The sequence below is a fragment of the Lynx canadensis genome, chromosome B3, assembly GCF_007474595.2.
Source record: "Lynx canadensis isolate LIC74 chromosome B3, mLynCan4.pri.v2, whole genome shotgun sequence".
Lineage (NCBI taxonomy): Eukaryota > Metazoa > Chordata > Mammalia > Carnivora > Felidae > Lynx > Lynx canadensis.
The window spans coordinates 115,541,790-115,567,954 of record NC_044308.2 but is presented as its reverse complement, the minus strand read 5'-3'; the positions used below and the strand labels follow the sequence as shown (position 1 = coordinate 115,567,954).

At 53.0% G+C, this 26,165-nt stretch overlaps 1 protein-coding gene across 3 annotated transcripts in view; it reads right to left on the bottom strand.

The window, feature by feature from the left end:
- Nucleotides 1–434: 434 nt before the first annotated feature.
- SMOC1 (SPARC related modular calcium binding 1) overlaps nucleotides 435–26,165 on the bottom strand; it is a 158,932-nt gene continuing 133,201 nt past the window's right edge. For 2 of the 3 annotated variants that reach the window (XM_030319428.1, XM_030319430.1), the window contains exons 8-12: nucleotides 18,746–18,938; nucleotides 18,095–18,177; nucleotides 17,807–17,912; nucleotides 8,487–8,731; nucleotides 435–2,522 (exon numbers count right to left, since the gene is read on the bottom strand). In XM_030319428.1, the coding sequence (XP_030175288.1) occupies nucleotides 2,506–2,522; nucleotides 8,487–8,731; nucleotides 17,807–17,912; nucleotides 18,095–18,177; nucleotides 18,746–18,938 (644 nt within the window). In that variant the 3' untranslated portion in view covers nucleotides 435–2,505. The remainder of the gene's footprint in view (nucleotides 2,523–8,486; nucleotides 8,732–17,806; nucleotides 17,913–18,094; nucleotides 18,178–18,745; nucleotides 18,939–26,165) is intronic. The other variant, XM_030319429.1, reaches the window with a different exon arrangement.

The window sequence follows — 26,165 nt, the reverse complement described above, 5'->3', positions numbered from 1 at the left end:
ACAGCTGCTTCCCACCTCGGGTCTTAAGATGGGGATTATGGCCGAGGTGCCCACCTCCACCAGCCTGAAGCCACAGGGCAGGTTTCCCCCCTGAGCCCTGCCCCCGAAGCACGGCCAGCAACGTTCACTATGTTCCAGTGAGGGTTTGTGGGGGCAGCTGTCTGAGGAGGTAAGAGGGAGAACCGCAGAGATCACAAACATGGTAAGCGAGGGCCAAAGGGACCGGTCAACGTCCTCACGGCAAAGCGTGGGGGCACCTCGTAGCCACTCGAGGGTTCCCTTCTAGTCTGACAACTCGGACTTCCTAGGATCAGAGCGAGGGCACCCGGACCAGGGAAAACACCAAACTTTTAAGAGAAAGCAATCTTCCCATCAGAGTAAGCCCCCCAAAGAAAGAGGCAACGGCTACCAAGGTTTACCCATTTTTATTTTTTTATAAAACCAGCTACAAATAGTCTCCTTCCCTCCTCACAAATGAAAGCCACACAACACAGCCTACACGTGTGTGAGAGAGAAGATGGCAGGGTTGGGTGGGTGGGTTCTGAATTTCCACAGGGAGGCACCCCCTCTGTGTTTTCATGCTTCCTCCGGGCCCGGGAAAGGGGCCGGGGCATTGAGGAAGGTCGATCTAGCTCCAGCACACCAAGTCATCTGGTCCAGGCCAAGGGGGGGATGGCGGGGTTTCCTTTCCTCCCTACCATGTTGGGATGGGGCCTCCAGTCACCCCTGAGATACCTTCTAGGATTTTCTCCATGATAGCAAGAACCTTCTCTAGCCCGAGGCCCCACCAGAGCATGTCTTGAGAAGGTGCACTCCCCCCTCCGGGCCCTCCCTGAGCACGGCCTTGAGTGGGCCAGTGCTTACGATGCCAATGCCTTCCAGACCCAAAATGGGGTACACAGTCCACCGAGGTGGGCACACTTATGGGAATGCTGGCTGGGATATGAGAGGGGCAATCCAACAGGGGCATCAGTCTTGGGCTACCTGCCTTCCTTCGAGGCCACCATGGCCGCTCATGGGAAAAGAGGCTAAATGTCACTTGTTGCCCTCTAACAGCTGTCTGAATGGGCGCAGCCACCAGGCCAGAGGAAGGCTGGACAGCCCACAATGGAATCCCAGTAAAATGTCTGCAGAAAGCTAGGCCTCATTTCCTCCTAGCTGGGCTATTATCCCTGCACTTCTACAAGAGGCAGAGGCAGGAGGCCTGAGATTAGTTTTACTCTGGAATTGGCCTTGAGCCTGGGAGCCCTTAGAAGAGCTTGAGAAACAGGAAGAACTTCAGTATTGGGTTAAAAAACAAACCATTGGGTTTGCCAACAAGGTGGCTCTCTGGGCCACCCCCCCTCCCCCCAGCTTGTAACCACTGAGGACAGGATGGCAGGGGAGATAGAGAATGGATGGGAAGCCCCAGTCTGACCTCGCTGCTGAGAGTCTGTCTTGGGAAGCCTCACTCGTGCATTTGCAGGAGGCTGGCACTGCACTCATCAGTGTGGGCCTTCTGTCCTCTTCCCTCCACTGCTTAAAATTGTCAAAAATCGACTAAATAGAAGGCCCCACTGTGTGTCTTTTTCTTCTTTGCCTCCCCTCTCCTGCTTTACAGAGTAGATGCTGAACGTGGGTGAAAATGTTTCAAGTGGCTTCATGCAAGTGGTCTGAGGGTCATTTGCTCGGTGGGTCATGGATACTGGTGTGCCCACAGATGGATTATGGGCCACCCAACAGTCTGGAGAGCAGGAACATGTGAGCAGGGGGGAATTGACGCCAGTGCTGGCTACTGCCTGCCCTCCAGGGGCAACTCCCACCTGCCCCCCAGCCCAACCTCCCTTGAGAAGGCCAGCCTCCCAGTGACTTGCCAGATCTGACAGCCAAATCAAGGGGCAGTGCCCTCCTCCCACCAGAAAAGACCCCATGGAGTCTACAATGCGATCACAGGGCTCCCATCTACATGCACACAGGGGTCGGTCTCCGGCGTGGCTGGGGATGCCGTTCTGGGTTCTAGAAAGCCGGGCCGTGTGTCCGGAGCCCCACAGCAAGAGCAGGGAAGGGGGTGGAATAAACAAACAGCAATGCCAACACCTGTACAAAAGAACTATACAATTTACATATATATTTATGTACAGTATATAAATCTCTTTCTTCTCAGTCCCAGCAACAAACACCTTCCCCCCCCACCCAAAAAAAAACCCCTCAAAGTTGTCAGTAGCAGATCCAAAAACGTACAATAAGAGAGAGAATAAACAGTCTTTTTCCCTTTCCTTTTCCCACTGTGGTATTAGATATTGGTATTTAAAAATGAAACCAAAAAGAAAACACGCAAATGGGAGTTATCAAAAGTGCAAACATGGTGGGCACCACTTATGTTGCATGGGATGTGGCTGGGCCGGGGCGGGCGGGGAAGGGGGAGGGGGGGCATCGCGGAATCGGTGAAGGTTAGGTGTGTCGGATGGTCTGGACGGTCCGTCCTGCCTCCCTGGTCTCTCCACCTGCCCATTGGTTTTCCACTCCTTAGACGAGGCGTCCTACTGGGAAAGGGAATAAGCAAGGAGTCAGAGGTAGGTTTCCGAGGAACCCAACGACACGCATCAACTACTCCCAACCTGGGAGTGGCAGCGGTGGGCTTACAGGTGGGGACAGCAGGACCCTTGTAGTGCTAACCAATCCTTCTCTTCGTTCTCGGCACAAAAAAAAAAAAAAAAAAAGAAGAAGAAGAAAGAAAATGGGAGCCAAAGTTACTTGGCCGATTCCTCCACTCCTGCCGTACTACAACGCTGCATTTAGGGGGCCCGTGGCGGGGACCCCAAAAAGAAGACAACTTCCTGAATCGGTTTGGACCTGCTCATTTTTCCTGGGGGAAGCTGCCAACACTACCACCTGCAACAAACAGGAACATACGACACTCACGTGGCCTTGGCCCCGAGAACTGGTGGAGCTTCCTTTCTACCTGGGTGCCTGTCTCCTGCAACCCCCTGAATGAGGAACGGACTCGAGAAAGAGCCAGAGGTTGTGTGGCCGTGCCTCCTGCTCTGGGGGTATTGGTGGCCCTCTTCTGCCCGGGTGAACCCACTGCTGGCCAGCATCTTTAAACAGAGTCGCTTTTCCAAAAGGCCAGGCCCTCGTTGGGGTATCTCTCTGAAATCCCCTCAACTATTAGCTAAGAGGGCTTTGGTGCTGAGGGACATCGGCATAAGCTTCTTGGGTCCTGGTTCTCCAGGTCACAGAACATCAGGGTGGAGAGAATCTTGGCGGTGACCATGTGGTCCAGCCTCATCATCTAGAAACTGAGGCTTGCAGCAACTGAGGGACTTAGCCAAGGCCCAAGCCTCCCCCTGCTAACGCCCACTCTGCCCCATTGGGGGCTTATGGATCTTGGAGGCTTCTGCAGGGCCCAGGTCTCCTCGAGGAGGAGTGGGAGCTGAGAGGCGGATGCACCAAGAACTGGGCCAGCTCTGCGTGACCCCTGGAGGCCGCGTGACTTTGTGCGTGTACCTCAACGCCACTGGGTCAGTCTACAGACTGGGAATCGGGGCCACGGCTGTGCTGCCTCCGCTCTGCCTCTGACAGGATCGCCTTGAGGGCTGACTGAATTCATGAAGTGGAGAAAGGGCTTTGAAGAGCATGAAGTGCTGAGGGGACCCGCGCCCACCCAGCCGGTCACGCGAACCCACAGCTCAATGCTCCCGCCCCCGGTTTTGCTAACATTCCTAAGCCCTGAGAAAGTGACACAACCCAGGGTGGGGTGGGGTAGATGCTGGTATGTCTGATTTGACAGGTGAGGAAACCAGCCTGGAAAGGGAGTGGCGGGCCCAGGGCAGGCAGGTGGGCAGTGACGGGATCCGGCCTGGCTCTGAATCCCATCGCTCATCCACTCGGCCCAGCAGCAGAAAGATTCCCACAGAGAAGGAGGGCCCTCTAATCGTGCCGCCCGCCGAGCTGAGAAGTGCAGGGCCCCTGGTGTCCAGGCCTGGCTTGTGGAGGCTCCCAGCACTAATGCTTTGCCTACATCACATGGCTTACTCCTCGGGGCAATTTTATATGATTGTTATAAAATGACCACGTTGTCTCCATTGTATGACGGTGGAGCTGTGGCTCGGAGACGACACAGCTTTTACGTGGTGAAGCAAACTCGGACCTGGCTACCTTCTCCCAGGACCGTGCTTTGAACCACCGAGGAGGGCAGGGGACAGAAAAAGCCTGAACCCAGGGCAGGCGGCATCCTTGGGCAATTCCAAGGGAGGGCTGGGATTTTTTTCACCAACGGAGGAACTAGTCTCCACGCTGCCTGTACTGACGCAGGGCGGGGACGATAATCCTGATGAAGATGTTTTACAAACTGAGGAAATGCGGACCCTCGGACCCAAAGCCACACTCATCCCTAAACTTCGTGCACTCCCCCAGCCCCCGGGAGCCCCCCACCTAGCCTGCAAGCCTCTCTCGGCCCACCAGAGGGCACTGCATGACACCAGATGACCAATGCAGGGGCTCATTCCCCACATACCTTCGGCCCAAGCGACTTTTCTGGGGCTCTCCAGAGCAGAGCGACCCAGGGACGCTGCCTTCAGGCCCTGGGTGTGTTCGTCCACTACTAGCAATTTCTTTTGCGCGTTCACTACGAACCGGGTCACTGGGCTAAGTTCCTCACGTGCACCATCCTGTTAAACCTTCGCACCCAATCTAGGAGGTAGATACTATCATCTCCATTTTGCAGACGAGGAAACTGAGGCTCAGAGGTTCCAGAGCTAGCAAGCGGCAGGGCTGGGATTAAAAGCTAGGTCAGGCTGCCCTCAGAGCCTCTGCTCTCACCCCCAGCTCCCGCCCCCACCTCCCCGATGCCTCTCACTAATGCTCCCTTCTCCTGCAGGCACTGCCTGCTTGGAAGCTACGGGTCTCCCCGCCCCGAGTTTGAAGGCAGTGCCCCAGGCCCAGCAGCCTCTACTCCTGCTCATGTCACCCCCAGCTGGGCCTGCTCCCCCGCTTTCCCGGACTCACCGCTGGTCTTGTCTCCCTTGGCCTTCCTCAGGCAAGCAAAACTGGCCTGCTCACACAAGGGACCACCTTCAAACACTCTGGGGTCCTTCTCATGGAGGGGACAGCATTCCGGCCTGGGAATCCTGAGGCTGGGTCCAAATGCCAGCAATGATGCCACCTCACGTGGGCCCTCTGACCTCGAGCAAAGTGCTATTCCTCTCTAGGCTCGTCTAGACTCCTCGACTGCAAAATGGGTTGAGGACGCACACACACAGTGACCTGCTTATATACGTACACAGACACACACACACACACACACACACACACAGAGGGACACATGTACGGACATGCACACATGTATGCACATGCACAGACCATGTACACACATAGGGAGACATGCACACAGACACCTGCACACACACACACACACAGACATGCTCGCAGGGACACTCACGGACATGCCTATGCATGACACACGCAGAGACACGCACGCGGACACAGGCACCCCAGCCATACTTTCAACCAGGCAGTGCATTCAGGGGTCAGCGGCGGCCGCAGTGCTCTCGGGCCTCTCTGTCCCACTTCTGGGGTGAGGAGCTCAGGGGGAGGGTCGAAGGTGTTGGGTGAGGAAGGATGGCAGCTGCACTCTAGGGGCCTCCCTGGGCACAGCTGTGAAGGTAACTTGAAACTATAGCCTGTTCTCAGCTGAGTCCGGCTTGAGGAGGAGCAGTGCTCCCTAAATACCACAATCCAGGGGACAGTTTTCCTGGGTGCTTCCCTTAGGTCCCGTGTATCGCCCAGGGATGGCAGACACCTGGGGCCTGGCAGACACCTGGCAAGGCTTCAGAGAAAGCCTAGGAAGCCCCTCTCCGCTCTGTGGCCAAGAGGTCACCATACTCGGCCTCCCCTTGGCATCTGTGTGCTGGGTAGACCAGAGGGGACTGAGGGCAGAGTCATTACAGATCCCTGTGGGTCCATCCCTCCTCGATCCTTACACGCCCCTAGGTGGGCCTCGGGTCTACGCTAACGCTGGGTGGTCTCTTTCCAAGACTGGTCCTCTGCCTATGCTCTGAAAAATGGGCACAAACCCCACGGGTGTCAAAGCGTGATGCCACCACAGGGGGCAAGCCCCTCATTCATTCATTCATTCATTCATTCATTCACTTGTCCGACAAGGATCTGATGGCACCGTGCACCGTGCTGGGGGTAGAACCGAGGTGACTCAACCCAGGGCTCCACGGGGGAATCAGAAAAGTCAGCTGCAACACAGTGTGAGAAGTGCTGCTGACCGAGGCAATAATCTGAAGAAGAACAGTCATGTGGAACTTCGATTCAGTTCCTTCATTGTCTCGGGCACCGTGATAAGTGTTTTCGCTCACTGTCCCACTGAGTCAGCACAACAGTCCTTTGAGGTAGATACCATAGTTGTTCCCATTTTACAGATGAAGAAACTAAACTCCAGAGTGGTGGAGTAATTTGTATTTGGTGAAGGAGCCAGTCTGTGGCAAAGGCGGGGTTTGAGCCAGGACATTGCACTGTGTCCTGGGGACCCAGAGTACTATGGGAACACAGAGAGGCGTCCTCAATCAGACAGGAGTGCCCAGAGCCATGAGCTCACTCACCCTGGGTCACACACCCCAGAATGAAGGCCAGAACCAGCTACGGAGGGGGCAGGTCCCGAGACACGGTACTTGGCGGTAATTCATCTACTTCCTGTGCTATCTTTTGGGTTCACCGAGGGTTATGAGCCAGAAAAAGCCCTTAAGTTTTCTCCCTGGGCAATCTCAGCTTTTTTCAAAGCTTCCATTTCAAGCAAATCGGTGTCACCCAGGTTGGCATCTTCAGCCCCGACCCTCCGCCTGCACTTAGAGAACCACTGGTCCTTGAGATGCATCCAACTTGACACGTTCAATCCATACCGGTTGTCTTCTCCATCCCCCTATGCCTGCTCTGTTCGTCCTTCCATGTTGCCCAACTCGGTGAACAGACCCGCCCTCCAGTTGCCCAAAGCAACTTCCATCCCTATATCCACTCGGTCACCAGAACTGCAGCTCTATGTTTCTCAAAACCACTCACTTCCCTTCACTCCCACTGTGCTTTCATTAACTCAAGCCTCTGTCGCCTCCTGCCACAGCCTCCTGGGGGGACCTTGCCTCGCTCGTGTGCTATCTTTTTTTCCCACACTGCAGCCAAAATGCATTTTTGAAGCAAAAACCAATCCTATCATTTATTGGACTGAACCCCTTCCATGGTTCTCTGCTGCCCTTATGAAGTTGAGACTCTCCCCTTACCTCCTGTCACCCCCCAGCTCCTGCCACCTTTACGTACGCATTTCAGTCCCACTAACATCTTTCAGTTCCTCTAGAACCGTTCCTCACCGCTACATCTTCGCTCTAGGCTGTAGCTTAGAACACTTCTCCCTCTGCTGACCCCTTGCCTCGGCCATCTCCTACCCATTCTGCAGGTATCGGTTTAGATCAGGGGCTGGCAAACTCATCTGTAAAGAACTAGGTAGTAGATACTTTAGGCTCTGCAGGCCGTGTACAATCTATCCTTTATTCCTCTTTTTTGAAAATGACGTCCCTTGAGAAATATAAAAACCATCCTTAGCTCACAAGCCATGCAAAAATAGGCCAGCGACTAGATTGAGCCTGTGGCCCATGGCTGGTTTAGACATCGCTTCCTTCACAAAGTTTTCCGAGGCTGTCTGCCCCTGAGCTAATTTAAGTGCCCCTACATATGTTCCTACAACACTCTGCACTTGTTCTATCATGACAGAGATGATTAGGTTTCCACCAGAAAACCTAATCCACGTACTCCTCCTCTTCCGGGGCGCTCCCAGATTTCCTTACTATTGGGTGTGGTCTGGTGGCAGTTCCAGCCACTACGAGGTATGAGAGGTAACGTGTGTCACTTCCTGGACTGGAGCATAACCCCCCCACCCCCCCATGAGCACTGTTCATGCTTTACTCCATCTGGTTTACTGAGAATGGAAACAACCGCCATGGTGACCTTGGAAGCCACCTAATAAAGAAGGAAGAGTCATTCTTAGCCAAGATAGATCTCAGAGTGACTGCATAGTACAGTCTCCATTCGTGTTCCTCCCCTTGCATGCACAGGCACGCGCGCGCACACACACACACACACACACACGCATGCACACACCATGACCTGGAATCATGCTGAAGTATTACAAAGGCAAGATGAACAAATTTCTCCTGTGTTGGGCCACTACATGTGTGGGTCTGCTTGTCACTGCAGCCTGGGCTCTCCTAATACCCTCTCCTAGCGCTTACCACAATGCACATAAACACTTTAAGATCTATGTCCTCGGTAGGTTGTGGAAGGACAGGGACCTTATCTGTCAACTGTACTAGGCATCCAGCATAAAGCATAACACACTCTTCATAAGCAGTTGAATAAATGAGTACCTGGGATCTCGTCTATTGAAGGAGCCCGTGGTCCCTGTGCCTGGGTGGGGCACGTACTGGAAGGCCAGGAACACCCGAGTGAGCACTCACCTTCTTTGCTAACACCCAGGCAGCCCTTCAGCTCAGGCAGTGAGATGACCTTGTCCTTGTTCAGGTCACAGTAGTCAGTGAAACGCCGGGCACACTTCTTGGGCTTGGCTTTCTTCTTCACGTAACGCTTGAAGGGCTTCATCTCCCGCTTGTTAATGTCATTGCTGCTGTTGCTGTCCAACTGGCTGAAGTACCAGTGCACCACTCGCTCCTCCAGTGTGTGGCTGGGATCTGGTTCTGAAAACCTGGGCCACAGGCAGACACCCCCCCACCCCCACCCCAGACAGCACCACTCAGGATCCTGCAGGAACCAATGGCCCCACTGCACGTCTCTCCCACGTGGTCAATGCCAGGGTGGTCGTGCTGAGCTGCCAGCAGTCAGGTAGCGAAGGCTCTTTCAAGCCAAAGACCTCCCAGCCCCACTCAGCCTGCAGCAGAATCAAGCCATCCTCTCCAGCTAGACTCTCGAGACCAGATAATTTATTTCTCAGGGGTCCCCGAGTGGGTCACCCTTCTTATGTGAACCTGCCTCACCCTCTACCACAGGCAGGAACGTTCTTGCATAAGATGGGGGCTCAAGATATATTGAATGGATTTCATTCACCTGAGTAAACCACAGCTGGGATCCACGTTGTCCTCCTGGCCTAGGGTTCATCGCCAGACAAGCTGCGGTTCACACGTGAACGTGTACGCTCACTCAATGAACGTGACTATGGGAAAGGGCGGTCTGAGCACGCACACACGCCCAACGCCAGGCCAGGTCCCGGGAGGCATTGCCCCCGGCCTCAAACTGCTCAATGTCTTGGTAAGACTGAGCCAAATACGTTGAGATCAGCCAGTGACAATTCAGTGTGAAGTTCCCAGGGCCCGTCACTGTCGGGCAACAAGTGCAGTAGGAATCGAGAGAAGAAGACAATTGTGATGGACACAAACAGAGCAAGTCTAAAACTGGCGAGTCCCAGACGTACTAGGGGTGAGTCTCTCCATGGAGAGGTTTTAAGTCTGGAGGTCTGGGATGGACCTAGGAAACCACATGTATGCTAGAACCCCGGGGGATTGTGCTTAAAAGTACCAGACTATAGCAACCAAGAAGGCTTCCTCGTGTCAAGGTGCACAGTAGTGACCACGTCTAACACAGCCCACGTATGCACAGTACTGCATCTGGCAGGTAGAAACTATATCTTGCAAGAAAAATATTCACGGCACTTGCCAACACCTTGGGGTTCTTCTCTGGGGTTTGCCAAGTTTTCCAGAAGGGAGGGGACCATCTCTGACCCCACCCCTATGAACGAGCCAGCAAACTCTTTCCCTTTCCCATCCCCAAGTGCCCTCGATGTTTAGGGAAAAAGAAGTTTCACTACCAAAAAAAAGCCAAGCATCCCTGCTAAATGCCCATTCCTAATTAAGTGGATTGCAGTCTTGGGCAGCCCCCCCCCTCCCCCCGGGCACCCTGGGCTGATTCCAAGGCAGTACAATTGGTGGATCTGCCAGCAGGATGTCTTCTGGACAGGTTTAATGCAGGGAGTACCTGGGCAAGGTGTGAGGGACCATCAGCCCCTGGTTCTTTGGGAATCTGCCTGGTCTGTCATGGAAAGCAGGCTCAGAGGGTCCTTCAAACAGGAATGGAGTTATTTGTCGTAGAGCTCAGATTTTTGTTTCTGCCAGTACGTGGTATTTTGGCGTGTCAGAGCTCCCTCTATTTCACCCATAACATTCACTCTCAAGCCTGCAGGGTGTACCAGGTGAGCAGCAGAAAATTCTCTATCAAGATGCTTGTGGCACAGGAGGGAGGGTGGTCAGCTCCCTCTCTGAGCACCCTGCCTACCTGTGTTTCCCTGAACGCGAGGGAGGGCGTGGGCTGCAGAGGACAGCCAGGAAGAGCCCCAAGGGAGGTACTCCAGCTATTCCCACTGGGGACTCTCCCTTTGGACCCCTCCTGCCAGAGGCCATAAGAGCCCCATGGCGGCAAAGGCAGATCTTTCTCTAACCTTTAGGCTCAGCATAGCGTCATGTCTACCTAGAGGCTGGAATAATAAAGCCTCAGTCGCTGAGCTGGGAAGGGATGAGGTCATCCCGCCCAGCCGCCCTGCCAGGAGAGGCCCACTGCCTCCGACATGTGTTGCTGGGGCTCCAGCCTGTCCGGTTCTCAGCAGCTCCACCGATGGAGCTCCCGCACCGTCCTTTGGGCTGGTCTTCTTCCGACTTTACAACCTCTGGGAGTTTCTTCCCATGCACAGAGACCATCACTTGGCTTTGCTCCCTTTTCCTTCCTTTCCTTCTGACTCTCCCTCCCTCGCCTGTCTCCTTTTGTCCGCTTGGTCCTGCCCTCCTCACTCCCAGCAGCGTCTCACAGCCATGACCACTGGCCTGACCTGGCCCTGGAGACTCCGAGGATACTTCCTTCTCCCGGGAGAAGTCTTCTGAGGCCCCTCCGAGTGGTGCTTCTCGCTCCGCCGCACCCTCAGCCTGTCCAGGTCCTGCCTCTTCCCCCTTCCTCCCCCTTCCTCTGCCCTCCACGTAGGGCTCCCTGCTTCTGAACTCCTTTGACTTCCAGAAACCCACCGTCCCACCTCCACTCCTGACAACAGAGCCCAGCTCTACCTGTGACGCTGGCAGCACTAGGGGCCTACTTTGGAACCCAATACTTAGCGCAGGCCAAGCTCTAAGTACATTTAAGCAAGAATTTCTTAGCCTTGAGGGCTCATGGACCCTTCTGAGAACCTGAACAAAGCTATAGTCTTCTCTGGAAAAGCGCACATGCACATAGCACTGTGCTGACTTCCAGGGTTTAATGGACTCCCTAAACCTCATCCAAGCTCATGGACTCAGGTAAAGAACGCTTGATCTACAGGGAAGGATCTCCAGCCCTGGCCCCAGAACACTGTTTAACCATGAGCCCTCTGGAAGAAGATGGGGTGAGAAAAAGGACGGTAGCTAGAGGGATTTAGGGATAGTTTCCATGTTTCCAACAACACATAATAAAAAACTGCAGAAGGCATTCAGCTTAAAACTCTGAAAATCAGGTTCTGAGTTTGCAACAATCTTAAGTCTCTGCCATACTTCATACAAGATCGAGTCAGGATTGAGCTGTGTCAGGAGCCCGGGTTTAGTCACACCAGCAGCAGGCACGCATGTGCAAAAGAGCCAAGAGGCCTCGGTTGGCTCAGGAGAAGCTGAGATTTTCCCAGGGGAGTGCCCGATGGGCGGGGCCAAAGGGCCTCCCGCAGAATTTCCAGGAATCTCTCAAGCAGTTTTATTAGAGCCCTTTCCATCACAGTGAGACTCCCCAAAACTTACCCCTGCCCTCAAAGCCATACCCCCCCTGATCCCTCCAGCTCCTGCGGCCTTCTAGAAGTATCCTTTAAAAACACTGGGAACTTGCCCTCCCAGCTCTAGGCTTCCTTCTGCTGGCATCAGACCTCCAACCTTTCTCTCACATGTATACACACAACCCCTGCTGGAGACTGGGACTGTTGGGATTCAAATCTGCTCATCAGGCAAGGGCTGGGGACCCTACATCAGAGGGTGCAACGGTTCCTTAAATGACCTAACAGCACTGGTCCATGCCATGGGCCTCCCTACAGGTGAGGTTCCACTCTACTAAAAGGGCTCACTGGGTGTGTAGAGTTATCCAAGCGTCCTTGGAGATGGTGTGGCAGGTCACATCCAAATGATACCGAATTCTAGATTTTGGAAAAACAAATCCAAAGACTGGTGTCTGCTCTGTCTCTGGGCTGTTTTGGTGGCTGTCCTGTTGACTTTGACCTCCAGGGATGATGAAACACACTAGAGCTGGGTGCCTCCCTGGCCACACTGACTGTTCTCCCAAATTCAGAGGTGACAGGTGCTGCCCTTCTCCTGCATTCAGTTTTGCTTCTGCATCCTCACTCTGCCAGGCCTTGGCTGCAATGCACAGCTGGAGAGCCAGCCCATTTGCCACAAGAAAACTTGCTTTGGCCAGGATCTTGGGCCTTGTTCTGCTGTCCCAAGCAGTTTTAAAGAAGGTGAGGCGGGACAGCCTGGAAGCACTGGCCAAGCCAAGCAGACCAACGGAGCCCCATCTGGAGTGGGGTCCGAGCCCTGCCAGCTGTGCAGGGGGGTGGGGCTGGGAAACGCCGAGTCAGCCATATTCCACACTTTGCCTTACAAGGCCATCAACAAGTAACCACGCGAGGCAGGAAGGAGGAAGCCACAGTACAGATGGTCTCTCCGTGGGGGACCGCATGAGGGGCCAGAAGGCTCACGCAGCCCATCCCACCTCCCCGGAAAGTTCACGTTCTCTGGGGCGAGATGGAAAAAGGAGAGGGCTCCCCTGCTTGAGAAGACTGCCAGCTGGGATCTCAGAACTTTTCCTTTGGGTCTGATGAATGCTAATGGGTGCCATGGGAGGGCTCTAGCTCACCTCCTAGAGCCCTGGAAGGAAGGAGCATGAGGATAATTCAATCATCCTGCAAACTTTCATTGAGAACTGCTATCCTCAAATGATACTTGCAGGCTGCCCCTCCCATGTACTAACCACGGATGTTTCTATGGACACCCTATTCTACTTTGCCTATTCTTAGATTTGGGCAGGACCGCTCCCCCCCCCCGGCCCCCCAAATGAGGCTGGAAGCCAAGAAAAGGAAGCAGACATCTCCCTCCATGCCATGTCCGATCACTAATAAGTCTTCAGATATGATTACTTTCACTGCTAAAGCTTCAGAAAACCATCCCTTCCCCCATAGCTGTAGTGGGGCTCCCCCTCACCTATTGCTTTGATGATGGCTGGAATCCTCCCAGCCCGTCTTGCTCTCTTCCCATCCAGCTTCCCTATGGCCTTCGGGATGATTCTTCAAAAATGCTCATGGGGCACCTGGGTGGCTCAGTCGGTTAAGCGTCTGACTTGGCTAAGGTCATAACCTCACCGTTTGTGAGTTCGAGCCCCATGTCAGGCTCTGTGCTGACAGCTCAGAGCCTGGAGCCTGCTTCAGATTCTGTGTGTCCCTCTCTCTCTGCTCTTCCCCCACTTGTACTCTCTCTCTCTCAAAAACAAATAAACATTAAAAAAAAAAGCTCACCTAATCATGGGCATCGTCCTGCACGTGGTGTGAATCACAAGGCCTGGCAGGATCTGGTCTCTGCCCCAATCCACAGCCCCACCTTCTGCCTGCCTCCCAGATTTAAGGCACACTTCTTACAACTCCTTGCACAGGCCCTGCCTCATTACCCCGAGGGCCTCTTTGCCCTGGTCCATCTAGGTTGGGGCATTACCCCTTTGTCCACGAAGATGTCGCTCAGGTGAAGTATCATCTCATATATAAAGCCTTCCCTCACGTGCCCTCCTGCCCCTGAAGCCCCCCAGCACTCTCTCTGCCTCTATTACCCCACTGACCTCATAGTGCAATCCTGTGATTCTATACCCCTTCTCTCGATCAGATCGGAAGCCCCTCCAGGCAGCGACCATGACTTCGTCCCCGGAACCCGACCCAGAGCTTATACCAGGGAAGGATGGAAATGTAAGAGTTGGTGCGAAGCCAGAATCTGTAGGCCTGACAGGTGTTACGTTGCGGGGAGGGCGGGAGACATGACTTCTTTGTCCCTTCTTCCCACTGGTCCCAGCTGATGTCCAGCTTTAATTGCCAGACCCTGAGAGGATGTAGGAGGGATCAGATGTGCCTTCCCTGACTTCAGTCTTCCGTGCCTATGATCCCAATTCTGCCCGAATTCAGAGCAGAGGCCAAAACCCAGCCTGGATCCCTGAATTCTCTTCAACAGCCCTACTCTAGCTGTGCTCCCCAGCCTCCAGCTGCCCCATGCCTTTGCTCTTTTATCATAGAAGAGTGCCTGGCCAGGGTCTCTCCACATGGGGTCCCAAGTCTCTTGGGCCCATCCAGGGTGCTGTAGGGACAAAGAAGGACTGTGGTGAATTTGATGGCTAGATTTGGCCTCTTGGTCTTCCAGTAGTTGGTGAACCCTCTGATGTGTGGGATAAGGATCAAGAGGCCTTATCAAGACATGTCTCTCTGTATCACATAGGGATCTATCCATCTATCTACCCATCCTTCTAGCTGTTTATTCATTCAGCAAATATTTATTGCACCTCTCCTATGTGCCAAGGATTATTTTGAGTTCTAGGAACACAGCAGGGAAGAAGACAGATAATGCTCCTTCTCCATAGAACTTAAATTTTCATTAAGTAGGGTAAGCCAGACAATAAATAAACAAGCCAGCAAAATACCAGCTAGGGTAAGTGCCTGGCTGAGAAATTAAAAAGAGGTGTGGCGACAGAGGGTGACTGGCAGCCCCTTTACATGGGTTGGTTGCTAAGAAGTTGACATTTAAATGGACAGTCGGGACCAATCACAGGAGGATGGGGCCTCATATTCCAGGCTGCGGCAGCAGCTTGCATGGAGGTCCTGGGGCAGGCAGGAACCTGGAGGGTTCTTCAAGGCCTGTTTGAGGGACTGAGAAGGACAAGCAGCTGGGACACGGCCAGTGAGACCCTCCTTGCAGGGCCAGCTCAGGTGGGAGCTACAGCTTAAAACCTGGAGAACCTGCTACCCCTGGCCGTGGCCTCCCCATGTAAATGCTGCTCTTTCTTCCTGCATTCCCCAATTCCTGCCACACCCCCCGGCCCCCAACTCTCCTCCCAGATTTCTAAACTATTTCTTGGTTCATGTGGTGTGTCTTTTGATTACAAGTCCAGCCTCCAGGTAACACAGTTACCAAATGCATTGCAAACTTTTCATTCTCATCAACACCAAACCCAGTTTTGGCATAATATGAGCTTAACGTGAAAAATGTGTTTAGGAAAGAATCCTTTTTTAATCTTCTCCCCACTCTAAATTACACCTAAAAGAGAGGGTTTTTAAAAAGAAAAAGAAAAATCTCTTCCCCAAGGATACGTTGGTGTTAAAAACTGGTATTAAAAACATTGTAAACTTCTTAGTTTTTATTTTCTGTAAAGTTCCCTGCAACCTGTGATTTGAAGGCAAGGCATCAGTCCTGATGCCGCCTGGCCAGGGGGACCTACCTGTGCCTTTGACCTCCATGGACCCCTCACCCACTGGCCCAGGACCCAGCCGGATCTGGTACTTTCCTGGCACCCTCAGTCTGCCTGGGGCCGAGGCAAGGCCCATGCTCGGAAGCTGGGCTGGGCTCCCAAGGAAGCAAGTGGCAGAAATTTGAAGTCTTGTCTTCTCAGGAGTGCGGAGAAAGCACCAGGCAGGCTCCCTAAGTGGCTGGTCAGAGCCAGCAGCCCCAGGTGGTTGTGGATGGGAAACACTCAGACCTGGAAGTTTTAAGCCCATGTCCCTCCTGTTTACTTTTTCCATTTTCTTCTTCTTCTTCTTCTTTTTTTTTTTTTTTTTAATGTTTATTTGTTTTTGAGAGAGAGAGAAACAGAGCGTGAGCATGGGAGGGGCAAAGAGGGAGGGAGACACAGAATCTGAAGCAGGCTCCAGGCTCTGAGCTGTCAGCACAGAGCCTGACACGGGGCTCGAACTCACAAAGCACGAGATGATGACCTGAGCTGAAGTCGGATACTTAACCGACTGAGCCACCCAGGTGCCTCTCCATTTTCTTCTAATAAATATCTCATCCCAATTTTTGCATGAAACGACAGGCGTTTTTCATATTCCGAGCATGAGTAACAAAGGCAATAAATACTGAATATGCTTCCACAAACTCCCCTGCCCCCTCTTCTTGGAGAAATGGATACAGTCCTCTCTATTTTAAATGCCCAGTCGCTGAGCACCGTCGGCTGCCTCCAAGCTGTTCCCATCTCCCAGCCTATCAGACCCTGTCTCCATCTTCTCAGACTCAGTGCTGTGTCCCCCTGGGGAGGCCTGATGTCATCCACAGGGTGTGCAAACCCAGAAACCAGCCTGAGAGCTCACATGGGGCTGCTGAGAGGAAGTGCACCAGACCAGCACGTTCCAAGAGTGGCAACCAGGAGGCAACCTCTGCGTTCACTTGGACGTGACCTAAAACTGGGTCTTCCGGACAGCCACCCTCGCCTGCCGCAGGATGCAGCACCCCTGAGCTTGCGGTCCTGGTTCCCTACGCTAGACACACACCCTGTTCTCCTGCGGATCGCCGGCAAGGCGGCTACGCCGGGGCCTCTCCCCAGGCCTGGAGCCTGGACCTGCCACCGTGGTGGCACTCCTTGCCTTGCTGATGACGGCTCTGTCTCTGGGCAGATGCGGAGGAACTGGGCCTCAGAGCTCAGAGACAGGTGCCCGTCCCTGCCAACATGGGTACTTCCTCCACTGCTGTAGGAGCCCGACGCCCCCCTCCCCAACACACACCCCTTCTGTGCCTCCCCTCTGGCTTCCTGGTCCCTGGCCGTCTCTTCTGTCTCATCTGTCGCTGCTCTCCTCTCCTCCTCACCCCCTCCAGCCCAGCCCAGCCATACTGGACGATGGGTGTGCCCTTTCTTGGAGCCACAGTGTTCTTTCCCTTTTCCTGGGGTGGTTTTCCTTCTTTCACTGGATAAGTCCTACTTGTCTTTCAAAACTCAGCTCAGCTATCACCTCCTCCAGGAAGCCTTTCTGATTCCTCCAGACTGAGTTAGCAAACGCTTTTCTGTTCTTCCACCTTATTCTGGCACTGACCACGCAATTTGCAAGTATCCCCACTAAGCTGCATACTTTGCGGACATGAACATGCCTCACATCCCTGGGCTCCTAGTCCTTAGACCAGTGCTTGTTCAACAGGTGCTAAATGTGTGGATGGGTGGATGGATACGTGCGTGTGTGCGTGCGTGCGTGAGTGCTCCAACCACTGACCTAATGGGCCCAACTAGTGAGGCCTGGGATGCTGGTCACTGGGGAGTGTGTGCATTTGAGCCTCATGTCAGGACTGCCTCAGCCAGCGTATCAGCTGCTGAACTAAGTTGGATTTGGATATGGCGATGTCCAATCCCACTGCCCAGAGCCCTTGGGGTTCTCAGGAAGCCAAAAAGGCACATGATTCCTGCCTTCTCAGAAGAGAAGAAAAATCACCAAGTGCTGTGTACTCCCTCCCTGCCCTCACTGCCCGGTTACATGCCCCTCCCCCTTCCTGCTATTCAGGACTCTCACCCCAGTGCATCCACTCCTGAGGCTAAGGTGCTGGAAGTCTCTAGACATCCCTAAACTTGCCTGTAATCAGGTAACAAAAAGGCAGAGAAAAGCAATTCCCAAAGAACAGGGAGGGGAGAGGGTGGGAAGACTTTTGGCAGAAGGCAGGACCAGTCCTTGCCCTACCCAACCCGTAGCCCCTCTCCCAGCCTCCTGAAGCATCCGGAAAGTCAGGCACCCACATCCCCCGCTGGGCCTGCATCCCGCTCACGTTCTCACCTCCCACCTCCAGTAGGCGCTGCTGAGTTAATGGCCTGCACCATGTCGGTGGTGAGGGCATCCAGGAGGCTGGTGATAAATTCCATTTTCTTCCCTTCTGGACACCCTGAAAGATAAAGTGAGATTTGAGGGCAGATCCCTGGGCCCCTGTGATGCCCCACCCAGCACCCCCGTCTCCATCCTACAGAAGGGGAAGCAGAGCCAGAGGAGGGAGCTGCTTCTGCACCACAGGAGTTGGAAGAACAGAAAGAGGTGGGGGGACCAGCAAGGGGCAGCCTCTCCTCCCACCTGGCAGCTCCCTGTCCTTGAAGGGATCGTCCACCTCTGCACTCTTGGCCCTGGCGTCGCTCTCACAGCTGGGCATCACGTAGCTGGGAGGAGAGAGACACGGGGGCGGGTAAGGAGGGGCCGGGAACCGGAGCCACTGCCAGCCGCAACCACCCTGTTGTCACTAAGCCTAGAACTCCCGGGGCCAGCAGCAGAATGGCGCCTGTGCTGTCCAGCAGCCACCCGGCAATCCCAGTACCAATGTTTCCAGAGGCGTGTTCAGGCATGGCATGGCAACCACTCAAGCAGAGCGGCGCCTCAGTCACCTGAGGTCTGCACGCAGGATCTTTGGGATCCGCAGAACCTAGGGACTTGGGGTGATAACCTTCTCGCCGGTAAACTGGAGTTCGGAGAGGTTACCTCCTTTTCCGAGGTCACCCAGCGAAGAAGGGACAGAATTGTTACCGGAATCTGGGACCCAGGTCTTTCTACCAGGACCGAATCTGCCCAGGAGCAGAAATGTTCTCCTCGTGCCTTGATTCCCGCCGGGCCGGGCCGGTAAAGGAGGGAAACACGAGCCTAGCCTAACAGGGAGCTGGGTCTCCTACCCCAGGGTCCCCCTAGGGGCAGGATGGGCTCGGGGGCGGGGGGCGGGGGGCAGAGCGGGCTTACCGTGTGGAGGTCCCGGGCAGTGGGCGCCCTGTGTCGACTAGCACACACCAGCAGTAGCCAGTGGACTGGTGGCACTGCACTGGCTTGTAGAGGCCCCCGGGGGCGCACTCAGGGATGACGATGCCCTCCCGGGGATTCTGCCTGGCCTCTTCCAGGGCACTCTGCCTCTCCTGGTCACACGAATGGACCTTCTCTGCAAGAGAAGATGCAGCCTTTGGGGGCTCTCCCTCCCGTGGCTTCTCACCACTGCTTTTGGGGTAAGGATCCAGCCCGGCCCCCAAGGAACTGATGGCTGGTGAATCACCACGGAGAGCTGTGGCTCCCACACTGGCCCACGGTGGCGGGGGCTGGCGGCCCAGAACCTGCCTGCAGCCTCTCCACGGCCAGGGCTCATTAGCATTCACACCCAGTAGGTTCTACCACACGCGCAACCAGCCGGCCCTGGACGGCAGGGCTGTTCCTCATCCGAATGGCAGTTTGCCCCCGGGGGTGGAATTTCCCCGACTGTTTTCAGAGTGGCTCCTGCTGATGCACTGTCTCCTGGCTCCTGGAGGTGCAGGAGCCTGGCCCCTGGGAGCTGACAAGCTGACGCAGGAACGCCTGTGTGTGCGGACGCTCTCCCGAGCCCAGACACAGCAGGACAGCGCCCCGGCCGCCAGCCTCAGAGAAGCGATGCTCAGTGCCCAAGAGGAGCAGAGACAGGGCCCATCCCCACTCCTTCCCAGGCTCCAACAGGAGGCTTGACAGGCCCCAGCCCATGACACAACACTGCCCCATCCAGCGGGAAAGAGAAACGCCCACAGGAAGTGTCTGCGCTCAGCAGCCTCGGGCAACGCACGAAGGTGTCCTTACAGCCAAACCCGGAGTCCCAGGCTGTGTGCGGTGCCCCTCACCAGGCAAGGCCGGCTTGGGGGGGCCTCAGCCCCACAAGGCCCCTGGCCTGAAAATTCCACCCAACAGTCTACCTGCCTGACTTCCCTTTCCTGTTGTGTTGTTGCTGCTGTGTTCTCTTTTGTCTTTTAATTATTAAAAATAAATAGCACTGCGTTTCCTTTCTTGGTATAAAGAAAATTTTGAAAAACCCATGATCCCACCAAAGGTAAACACTACCTTTCCTAGACCTTTTCTTTTGCACATACAACATGAAAATACATATGCACACACCTACCTCGTTGTTTGGGTTGTTTTTTTTTGTTTTTTGTTTTTTTTGTTTTTTTACAATAAAAGAGATCACGTCATAAACGAGTACTATTATTTTCTCTTGTCTGTTTTTTTTTTAAATGTTTATTTATTTTTGAGACAGAGAGAGACAGAGCATGAATGGGGGAGGATCAGAGAGAGGGAGACACAGAATCTGAAGCAGGCTCCAGACTCTGAGCTGTCAGCACAGAGCCCGACGCGGGGCTCGAACTCACAGACCGTGAGATCATGACCTGAGCCGAAGTCGGAAACTCAACCGACTGAGCCACCCAGGCGCCCCTCCTCTTGTCTATTTATTTACTTTATTATCTCTTTAACGAACACGAGTCTATAACTTTCCTCTTGAAGATGACAAGAATGGTCTTGAGCGACCCATGAAGTTTCACAGTGTATTATAAAAATACCATTCTTAGAGGGGCCACGGAGTGGCTCAGTCGCTTGGGCGACTGACTCTTGATATCTGCTCCGGCCATGATCTCACCGTTCTTGGGTTCAAGCCCTGCACCGGGCTCCACGCTGATGGCGTGGAGCCTGCTTGGGATTCTCTCTCTCTGCCCCTCCCTCACTCGTGCGCATGCGCACTCTCTCTCTCTCTCTCTCTCTCTCTCTCAAAATAAATAAACATTTAAAAAAATTTAAAAAATACCATTCTTAGAGCCAGGAAGTTGGTACCAGCAACCTGGAGATTCATGCTGCTCACTGAACAGCACAAATGGTCCAAATAACAGCAACTCAACTCTAAAGGAGCCAAACCTCTGAATTAATGGCTCTGTGAACGATCGACAAATGAGCAGTACAGATGCTTGAACGAAGCAGGTGGACACAGAGATGTGAAGCAGCCCAAAGCAGTCTTAGAGAAAAGTCACACAACGGGGACAAGATTCTTTGTCTCACTCCTAGGAGAAACGCTGAAAAGCAATAGCCTACTGAGTCTCATTGCAGGGAGAGGGAGAGGGGGATGTTTCCTTAGGGGCATAAAAATATCTAAGGGTCAGGAGGCAGCTATGCTGAGCACATTCATTATTAAACTATAACTCTGATTTTGGAGAATGAAAAAGAATACTACTGTTTTCATAATGTAAACACACACACACACACACACACACACACACACACACAAAACTAAACAGGATCTCCTCGGCTGGAGGAACAGAAGTTTAAAACAGTTGACAGACTTTAGACTAGGGATTCTAAACCTGATTAGAACTACCACCAGGACAGCCTCTAGAGGCAGCTTAAGTAAGAGACATAAACTGATTGGTTTATCATAGACATAAAGCTGGCTTGAAGACCCAGAGTTTTGGCTTTGGCCCCTGGCTGGGATAGAGCCATGGCCCCTTTTAGGGATTACACAAGAGTTTCTCAATACCTCCCCCAACCCCAATTTGGTTACCTTATTTCCCGACCTCATATTTCATGCCACGGGAGAGGTGACAGAGAAGCAAAACCCAAAGAAAAACAGCTTTTTTACTGGCACCACGTTCGTGTAACAACCTCTGACAGAGGCTTTAAATTAAGGTCCTCCGGGCCAACATTCTAAAGCCATAAATCAGACGGAAAGGGAGAGGTGCAAAGAGAGTGGGGGGCAGAGCGAATGATAACCTGACTTCGCACCGTCGGGGATCCTGGAACTGCAGAAATGTGGAGAGAAGCCATCTAAGAAGGTGGGACCCCGTGGTTTGGGGGCCGTCGGCAGACTTCTGGAAGCCCTTGAAGGCTGTTCGGAAATGTTTCCAGCTGGTTCCCATAGAGGCTGCACTGAGTGGTATGGAGAATAGAAACCATACAAGTGATAAAGCTCGCTAATTTGGAAAAATGGGGGCTAGCGTGGAATTAGAGAGAAGGCCAAATGTAGGGTTTATTGCTTGTTTGCTTATTACTTTATGACAGGCCCTGAAAATTCCAGATGCTCCTCTAAGAAAAAGACAGGAGAGGTTTATAATAAATCACTAACCCTCTGTGAAGAGTACCCAGGGAATTTGTCTTCCAACAGAGAGAAAATCTCCCTTAAAACCATCTTTATACTAACAGTCAAAGCAAATATTCATTGAGTATATGTGCCAGGTGACAAGACAGCTTGCTTAATCTCCTTCTGTGTGAGGTGGGCACCATTATTTTATGCCCATTTTGTAGACAAAGATGCTGAGCTTTGGAGGGATTCATGAATTTTCCCAAGTGCGCTCAGCCAGAGGGAAGAGAGCTGGGACCCCAGTCAAGGGCTTCTGACAGTCAAGCCTGTGTCTTGCGAAATTTTATACAGAGGTTACTGCCTCTAATCGGTTACCCTGGGAGAAAAATGCATTTCTTTTTAGTGTGAACCTCTTCCGGGTCAGTCACTTTGCAGACTACCCCAAATCTGCTGCATTTAAAACCAAGTGTGTAAAATCACATCCTTGCACATGGACACAGCACAGCCTCTTCTGAACCTCTGATTGTTCTCGGCCTAAATATACTGCACATCTTGCACCCGAGGATTTTTGCCCACTTTGCTCTGGAACTGAAAACTTAAAGCCAAATTTGCCACTCGCCTGCCATCACAGAACAGCAAAATGAATACTAAGAGCTCGCACTCTATCTGAGTGTTTAGCATGTGCCAAGCTTGGTACTGGGCACTTGACTTGTATTAACTCACTTCAAACTCATCACAAACCTGAAGACAGGGGTCACTATGACCCTCACTGAGCAGAAAAGGACCCAGGAACACAGGCGGACTGCATGGTTTCCTCAAGGTCATCCAACCGGAAAATGGCAGAGCTGGGGATCCAGCCCAGGGAGCCTGCCCCCGAGGCTATGCTGTCCACTCTTCTTCAATACCATCTCTCACTGCCACATGCTAATCTAATTTTTATTCTAACCCATATTTTTATTTTCCTTGGTGCGGCAGATGGTTAGAAAATGGTTCCAGTGAATCGCACCTCTCTGTATCTGCGCCCTCTTGCAGACCCCTCCACGTTGACTCTGATTTGCTTTGACGAATGGGAAGGGCAGGGGTGACAGTGTGTGACTTCCAGGCCTAGGCCTTAAGGGGCCTTGCAGTTTCAACTTTCACCTTCCTGGAAGCTGCCCTGAGGCTACCATGTAAGGAAGCCAGTCCAGCCCACTGGAGGATGAAAAGCATATGAAAGAAAACAGGACTGACGCAGTCCCCAGCCAGCACCAACTGCCAGATGTGTGACCTTGATCATCGAGGCCGCTCCCGCCCCATGGACCCTCCAGCTGGATGAGTCCAGGAGTGCGTTCAGACAGAGCCAGTCAAGGAACCACCCAGCCAATGCACAGAAACATTCCAGCATCTATTGCTGGAACACCCAGTGTAGAAGTACGTCACACCCTTCAGCCGATCGATCACTATTAGATCGATCAATTGATTATTCTTCCAGTCAGTGCTTTTCCAGAAGTCATGAAAATATGAGTCAGTAGGTACCAAGGGACATAAACTCACTCTGTGTCTGAGGACCCAGAAACCAGCCCCATCCTTAGGGCCACTGGCACCCTCTGCCCTTTTGGGTTACCTCCCAAATGAACCTTAAAATTCACCACTCTCAGTCTTCCCAGGTACCAAGAAGTCACCTTGCAGTAATGTAAGGCAAAGGGTCTACTTCAAGGATCTCTTCTTGACCCTCGGTTCAGAGAGGGAGCTCCCCAGAAGGAAACGCCCCCTGCTCTAGAACATTCCGTCTCTGCTTAACGAAGTTCAGGGAAGGATGACAACATCACAAGATCTGGCCTGATGGTGATGAGAAGGACCGGTCCATCGGCAAACACTTGCAAGGCGTAATCAGCAGCACAGAGGAGCAGTCAGGGCTGTCTAGGGGACACGCGGATACATGACACATTGTCACACAGTCACGTGCCCCACCCCTACAATCCTACCCCAGGAGGGTAGGGTACGGAGGAGAGATGAGAGCCAGGTCACTCCCCACCTGGCAATGGGTGCTCTGAGTCTCACAAACCTCTGCCTGAGAGAAGAAATACAACAGAATGGTATCCCGTGGAAGAAATGAGGACACGGTCAGGCCCTTGTCACCAGAAAACACACAGCCCTCTCTGTCACCATGTATACTCGCACCACAGCAAAGCAGGCCTGAAGCAGGGAGGGTGTGGCAGGGAGGGGTAGAGGAGAGGGAAAGACTAGGCTGAACCAGACAAACCTAAACTCTGTCTGCAGGCCCAGGGCATGGGTTCTTTGTGTCCAGCCAAGACAGGATAAGCATGGAGAACCGCTCTGTCTGCTTCGGCTGGCCCCTGCCCCTGTGCTTCTCAATTACTCGTGGTAATGAGGAGCAAAGGAGAGCGAGGACAACCTAAATCCTCGGCTAATCCCCAGTCCTGATTTTAGCCCAGAGTTTATCCTTTTGTCCTGGGAACTTTTTCTCCCTTATCATTTTTTTTTCTTTTTTTCTTCTTTACTTTTTTCCTTTTTAAACAAAAATGGCCAACAAACATAAACATTAGAAGATTCAAGTTTCAGGTCCTTGGGCTGGGCTTTCTCTCCGGTTGCTGCCTTCCAGAAGAGGAGCTGCTAAAGAAAGAGACAGACAGCAAAGCTAAGACACTGGGTAACCTGAGTCAGCAGGGATCCGTGAGCCAGTCACATCGTGGACTCTTTGGAGAAAGAGCAGGGGTGACGGAGGCAGTAGGAAGAAGGCAGAGATCTGGGCAGGTCAGTAGCATTCAGGGTTCTACAGAGTCACGGAACCAAGGACAGACCTACATCTACATCTATATCTGTATCCGGATATCTAGATCTGTCTACATTTAGAGCCACCTATCTATATATGTGTGTATATTCATCCATATATAGATATAGATAGATGTAGATATAGAGAGAGAAAGCGGAAGAGGCAGAGAGATATTTATTTTAAAGCATTGGCTCACACGATCATGGGGACCTGGCAAGTGTGAAATCCGCAGGGCAGGCTAGAAATTCAAGTAGGAGTGATGGTACAATCTTGAGTCCAAAATCAATAGGTCAGGCCAGGAGGCTGGAAACTCAGGCAGGATTTCTATGCTACAGTCTGGAGGCAAAATCCTTTGTTCAGGAAATCTCAGTTTTTGCTTTTAAGACCTTCAACTGATTGGATGAGGCCCACCCATGTTATGGAGGGTCATCTGCTTTACTTAAAGTCAACTGATTGCAAATGTTCATCTCATCTAAAAAATAACTTTGCAGCAACATCCACACGAGTGTAGGAACTAGTCTACTAGTGTAGAAACTGGGCACTGCAGCCTAGTCACGTTCACCTACAAAATGAACCATCATGACGTCCATATGAAAAATGAGAGTAAGAAAAAAACCCCAATCTTACAGAAAACCACACCGAGAAGGGCCATGGGCCATAGAAATGTGCACCGGGAAGGTGCCTTGATGAACGATGCAGTATTCGTGGAGAAAGAACCAGAAGCTCTCCTCCCAGGGGAGGTGCAGTTGCTAATTAAGGGCAGCTGCTCAGGCCACCCTGACGGAGGGCTGCTGATCTGAGAGAAAAGGAAGTGGGAAGCTGATGGAGTGGAGGGCAGTGTCCTGGGAGAGGACGGGGCTCCTGGAGTCTCGGACCTAACGTGGGATCCTGAGAGACCCACGAGATGAGGGCTCACAGAGAGGATGCAGAGGAGGTCAGGGGCCCCCGTGGACACAATTTCTCCCAACGTCGTACTGGCTGTGTGCTGGCACCATGTCACGCTATGGAGAGGTCAGAAAAGTTCTGGAAGACATAGCAAGAAGGAAGAACCAGTCCTGAGATCTTAACCTATCCTTACCCCAGGCATTCCTCCATTCCTGGAACTTTCCCTGAGGGCCCCAAGCTTGAGCGCAGTCTCCCTGTGCTGAGTCTAGGACTGAGGATGCCTCCCGTAGCCCTTACCCTTGGGGCTGTGACTTGCCAGCTCTGTACGTTCCCGAGAGCGAGGCCTAATGGCAGCCTTTCTCCCCCCTTCCTCATCCCCACCCCCGGCCCCCAGCTCCTCCTTCGTAGCAGAGCCATGGAGTCTCCATTTAAAGGACACATAAGGAGGATTTCGTCCAGGAGCCCCCATACTGCTGGAATCCCTGCAATGCACTCTCCAGCCGCGGAATTCTGCTCCAGCCTGCCATTTCAGAGACGGGGCCACCCATTGTTGAGTAAATGCCAAACGGTGGGGATGAGACCACAGAGGCTGAGAAGAGAATGCCTGTCCCCTTGACTCATCCTGGAAAATGCTACACTCAACCCTCAGACTA